Raw genomic sequence first — 6000 nt, 5'->3', positions numbered from 1 at the left:
CGTAGGTGACGTCATGCTCGTCGGAGTACACATTTCGATTAGTTGAGTAGCATATCGGTATTTGTGTATCATGACTTTGTCTATACTATCCCCACCCCAATATAAAGTGCTGTTGCGTATCAAATAGCATTTTTTATCTAATGCAGTTGATCCCTATAATAAATTTTTCCGCTGACCAATTCTTCTTTAAAATTGTAAAACGCGTAAATGCTACAACTCAACACAAATCACTACTCCCAAAGAAATAATTGATATATGATCTAGAAAATATTAGTACATACTTACATTGGTAAATGTTGAATCATACTTTGAATCAAAAAGAAACCCTCATGATCATGAGTTTTTGAAGCAATCAATTTCTGGAATACTCCTAGAAATCCGCTCTATAAAACAAAGGTATTAAATACATTAATTATTTTACTTAGTATTAAAATATCAAGTTTGTTTGTGTTATACGACTGCCAGCCTTTCTACACTCATTCATAACAGGTCAAGATATGATAATGTAACGAAAAGCTAATTTCGACGTACCCCACATAACATTTGTACTCCTCAGAACGATGACGCATGTTCGAGAACCTTCGAGATGGCGAGCAAAGATGGCGAAACAAGTGTTGGTAAGAAATACGCGTGGTGGCGCATAGATGTGGACTATTTCAGGTGATTTTTGTATTAGTATTCCTGTATATAAGGAGCGCTATTATTAGTTTTAGTTAGTTGATAAGATAATATCGTGCTATACGCTTAAAAATAAATCGTTTAAACAAATTAGAACCGTTCGTTTTATTTTAAAAGATTTTTCAGTGGTTTCACGGTGTGAGATAATTTATTAATCTAAAAATAAATTAAGTAGTGACTTTTAGTGAAAAACCACTTGTCCAATATCAAATCTTTAGAATTCATATCCGAAATTGGACAGTATAATTTTATCACCCAGTAGACCGAATGAATCTATTTGTTATTAAATACACACACGTAGTTAATTAGGTTACATACACATTTGGTCAATTATCAATAATATAATTTGTACATCAGTCAAAAGTGCTGACAAAGTTAAACTATGTACATAAATTAAATACACATGTCACGCGAGGTCCGCGAAAATATTGACCCAATTAAAGTTTATATAAAACTAAGATCTCTTGCCTAGAGAGGCATTCAATCAATATTCACTCAACGAACTTGATAGTCCTCAACGATCAACTTCATCAGTCTCTACTCAAAGTAATCCCGGGTCTACACCCATAGTGTACGTCTCTACAATAAACTCTGCTACTATTATTTGGTGTTTCCATTACAACTGAACGAACATCTTCACTGAGCCAACGAAGGGGATTTGTTCACCACTTTTAAACTTTTGAAATGTATTGATCGTCGAGATCATCCGCGTAGTTCGGGAGAAATTCGAAAATGTTTCTCAAACGATTGACAAAACTTCTAGAAAGAATGATGAAAGATTCGATGAAACTTCTCAAATTATTAAAGAAGTATGTACTCCGAAAAATGAGAAATTTGAAGAAGTTTCTAGAATATTCGATAAGATACAAAAAAATGTAAATGACGTAGAAGAGAATATTAAACAGTTAGAGAGCATAATAATCAATACAAAAGCGCTACCACCATTTAATGCAGTAGTTTTAGATCCTGTTGTGAAAGAAGAATCACCGAGAGACAAACCATATGAGATTCAAATTGCCACCATTTCATGGAAAGTCTTCTTAGAACTCTTCCATATACCTTACACAATTTGAAGCTATTGTGACAGTCAATCATTGGTCCGAACAAGAAAAGGCTGTTTCCTTGACTGCTGCTTTACGAGGCGATGCTGCGGATATCCTACAATCGATTTCTAAGGGTCAAGAAAAATATTACCAGACCTTGTTCACTCTACTAGACACTAGACAAACGTTATGGAGATGCTAATCTACAACAAGTGTACCAGGCACAACTAAGAAGTAGAATTTAATAAGCAAATAACAATTTGCAAGAGTTTGAACCAGATGTTGCTCGTATAGTGCTGTTGTCTTATCCGGAGGTACCAAACAACATTTTGGAAGAAATTGCTGTGGATACCAGCTGTGGATTGCATCAATGGGTTGAAAGACAGTGAATGAATAAGAACCGAAAATTCTTCTTAATCTTTTTGCGTTTCTAAGATTAATAAACGAAACATTTTTGGGTGCTTCTTAAAAAAAATTAAAATTAATAAAAAAAATTTATTTTTGTTTTTACTCATAATAAATCATTGCGTTTGTCCTAAATCTTCAATTGAGAACGGCGTGAGAAAGAAAATAAAGCGGTCGATTAACGATTGGAATTTGGGTGGAGCTCTTGTGGCTGGGAGAGAATAAATTTTGTCATCACTTCACTTCCATGTTGACAATCGTAGAGGTACTAGGTGTGGGAGTCCAACCTGGAAGGGTTGCTTGTTCTTTTTGCCGCAGTTGAGTACGTGGCCCGTAAAACAAAATGGGAAAATCCATATTACACTGCAGTACGACTATAATAAATAAGTACATAATAATATGTCTCATTTCGAGAGATAGTAAACAGCTAAACAAAGATGAAATAAAGTGATAAATTTCGATTAAGCTGAAAATTTAGAGTCAGTGCCGGCTGGAGAAAAGAAAGCCAAGTTCTATGTAAGTTTTTCAATTTAATTTAAAACTTGTCAAAATGTTTGGAGATACAATCGCAAAATGTTTTTTATGTGGAGAACCAAAGAAAGATACCTGATTTCATATAACTTTTATAACATAAGTATTTAGTGCATTGTGTGCAAGATTTTTTTGTGTAAAGTTTGTCTGTCAATTTTTTTGTACAACCTACAAGTTTGTTTGTTCAGTAATACCTTTTTGTTCAGCTAATTTTTAGGTATTTTTTTTATTAGATAGTAAGTTATAATATCGATAATATCATGATAATTATGCTATAATTATGGTAAGTATTTTTGCTAAGTTTTGCTATTTAAATTCGCCTTTCAGCGTTACCCAGTTATAAAAGTATTCCATCTAATTTTAGGAATATTTGTTTAATACCTGATTTGTCTAAATTTACAGTTTTGTTTTTTTAGAGCTATTTGCCTTGTTTTATTTATAGAACTTTTAAGAAATAAAGATTGTTAATTTGTATTAATTTTATTTGTTTATTACTCTCTCATAATCTTCCTTTCTTCTGGTAACTAATAAGAAGGTAAACCTGACAGGAATGTAGAACGATAATATAAGGTAAGTGTGCTTGCTTCTTTTTCTTTTTGACTATGTATGTATTTTGGTTTTTTTGGGAGGTTTAGCCTGACATTTTTTTAAACTTTCTTAAACCATCCTCATAGGTCTAGTGTCGAGTTTTTCTCATGCCTCGACAAAGGACTAGATAGCGCCCTTTATTTTTCCCCTGTCTTTTAGTACCAAATTCTGTCATCTCCATTGGTACGTTTCAATTCCCAATTTTTTTTCTAAATATACCCGGCGTTTTTGAGGCCGACGTGAGAAAGAAAGTAATTAGCGGTCGATCAAAGATTATAACGTTCGAAAATAGTACAAGGCCATCTTAAATTATCGCCAGCAACAGTAAGGCTTAGAACAGCAACTGGTGAGCTAATTAATGCATATAGCGAGGCTAATATGTCGGTATCCATTATCCAGACCACAGTGGAGAGTATTAATCGAGATCTCCGACTAGTTTATATTGGGGATGGATTTACTAAGAAAAGTTGGGGCTGATAGGATAGGATCATAAGATAGGATCAAAGAAAACATGCCTGGTTTATTTGGATGATGTAATTGTAGTTGGAAGATCCTTCGATGAACATATCAAGAATCTGACAGAAGTCTTCCAACGATTGCGGGCAGTGAATTTAAAGTTAAGTCCGAAGAAATATCACATGTTTAGATGAGAAGTGAAGTACTTGGGACATATTGTATCGGGTAATGGTGGACCAGTTGATCCTGAAAAAATTGCAACAATCAGGTACCAAAAGATAAACACGAAATGAGAAGTTTCCTTGATCTATGCACATATTATCGACGTTTTGTCAAAGGATTTGCCAACATCTCCAAGCCCTTAACGACACAAGAAGGCAAACAATATACATGGATTGAAGAGTGTCAAAAAGCTTTCGAACAACTACAAATGGTTCTGATAGGCCCACCGATTTTTCTGCCCGAGAAAAATTTGTCATGGATACCGACGCTAGCAACAGTGCAATATGAGCTGTTCTATCCCAACTCCAGGATGGACATGAAAAAGTCATCGCTTACTTTAGCCAAGTCCTGTCGAAACCAGAAAGAAACTATTGCGTTACAAGGAGAGAATTGTTAGGCATAGTGAAGGTTTGCGAGCATTTCCATAAATACTTGTATGGAAGAACGTTCGTTCTTCGAACGGATCAGACCGTTCTAAAATGACTACTACAATTCTGTAATCCAGAGAGCCAGGTGGCAAGATGGTTAGAACGATTACAAGAATAGTATTAAGAGATCGAAGACAGGGCTGGAAAAGTTCACTTAAATGCTGATGCCCTTTCGAGGCGGCAGTGCAAATTGTAATCACTGTCTTAAATTAGAAGAACGACTTTGCTCCATGAGACGAACCACCGTCATTAATGATCAATGGCATCCTCAACGGTTACAAGACGCCCAAGCAAATGATCCATGTAAAAAAAGAGTATTAGATTGGATGCGTCGAGGTGAGAGACCTTCTTGGCAAAACATTTGTGCATGTATTCCAGAAGTCAAGTCCTTCTGGAGCCAATGGAATTGACTGTACTAAAAGATGATCTTCTGTACAGAACCTTTGAGAACGATGATGGTACAGAATCTAAGTTTCAGTTGCTTGTACCTAAAGTAAAGCGTCAAAAGTATTACGTCAGTTGCATGACGGTGCATCAGATGGACACTTTGGTATTACGAAGACTCTGCAAAAGGTTCGAGGACGATTCTATTGGGTTAACTGTAAGATGATGTAAGAAGATGATGCCGGAAATGTAAAATGTGTGCAACCAATAATAGTCCAGTTGGTGGACTAGTGCACCCATGAAACAGTACAATCTTGGTAGTCCTATGGAAAGAGTAGCAGCCGACATTGCAGGTCTATTTCCAGAAACGCATGATGGAAATTAATATATCCTGGTAGCCATGGATTATTTTACGAAATGGACTGAGACCTATGCGATACCAAATCAAGAAGCTGCTACCGTTGCAGATGTACTTAAATAATTCTTCAGTGGTTTTCGTGTTCCCGACCAAAGGCGAAACTTCGAGTCAACCCTCTTTCAAAACGTTTGTAAATTGATTGGTGTCAATAAGACCAGAACGACACCCCTGCATCGTCAATCAGATGTAATGGTCGAGAGGATTTTTACACGTAGACACTGTCATCGAATACCATAGTCTGCGGACTAGTGCGCATTTCGATGCGCATCGCCCCGCCTCGAATTTTCCCATTGGCTCTTGAATTGGCAATCTCTATTTATCGCTCGAACAGCGGATATAAATATTAGCGATTTTCAGGTCAGCCAGGTCAGTCCCTCACGGGCTCTCCGAGAGCTTAGGAGCTTAGTTCTCTCGGGGCTCTGCTTCCTGCATTTTCTATACTCTGTGACTGAGAGTTATTTTTCGACTTCAACTTGGTGTTTTATTTCGACGAAGAAATTGTCATGTAAGAAATATCTTGCCTTTTTCAAGGCAAGACACCGAAGCAGAAATATTTACAAGTCCTTACCCAGTAAATGGACTTGGGTAGAGGAGCATTCCACATCGATATTCGAAGCCCTCTACAGAGCACCCGGAGATAACAGAAGGTGGTTAGACCCTTGAGGTGGTTAGAAGGTGGAGAGCCACTGAGGTTAGAATGCTATACTCTAACACTCCGCCATCGAGCTCTGTAGCAGTCCTAATGCCTTCCGTGTGCCAGATGTCTCAACGAGTCAGCCTTCTTCGACGCTTGAAGCCTCAACAGCCTGAAGTAGCCACAGTCCCTGCCTCCCCGAAATGTGGCGAT

General features: G+C 36.9%; 1 protein-coding gene across 1 annotated transcript in view; it reads right to left on the bottom strand.

Moving 5' to 3' along the window:
* Cse1 (chromosome segregation 1) overlaps nt 1-6000 on the bottom strand; it is a 239371-nt gene that overhangs the window by 33069 nt on the left and 200302 nt on the right. The window contains exon 15 of the mRNA XM_072529922.1: nt 286-383. Coding sequence (XP_072386023.1) covers nt 286-383 — 98 coding nt within the window. The remainder of the gene's footprint in view (nt 1-285; nt 384-6000) is intronic.

Source organism: Diabrotica undecimpunctata, chromosome 4 (genome assembly GCF_040954645.1).
Source record: "Diabrotica undecimpunctata isolate CICGRU chromosome 4, icDiaUnde3, whole genome shotgun sequence".
Classification (NCBI taxonomy): domain Eukaryota; kingdom Metazoa; phylum Arthropoda; class Insecta; order Coleoptera; family Chrysomelidae; genus Diabrotica; species Diabrotica undecimpunctata.
Note: the sequence above shows the minus strand (reverse complement) of the source record. Positions and strands in the feature narration are given on the sequence as shown.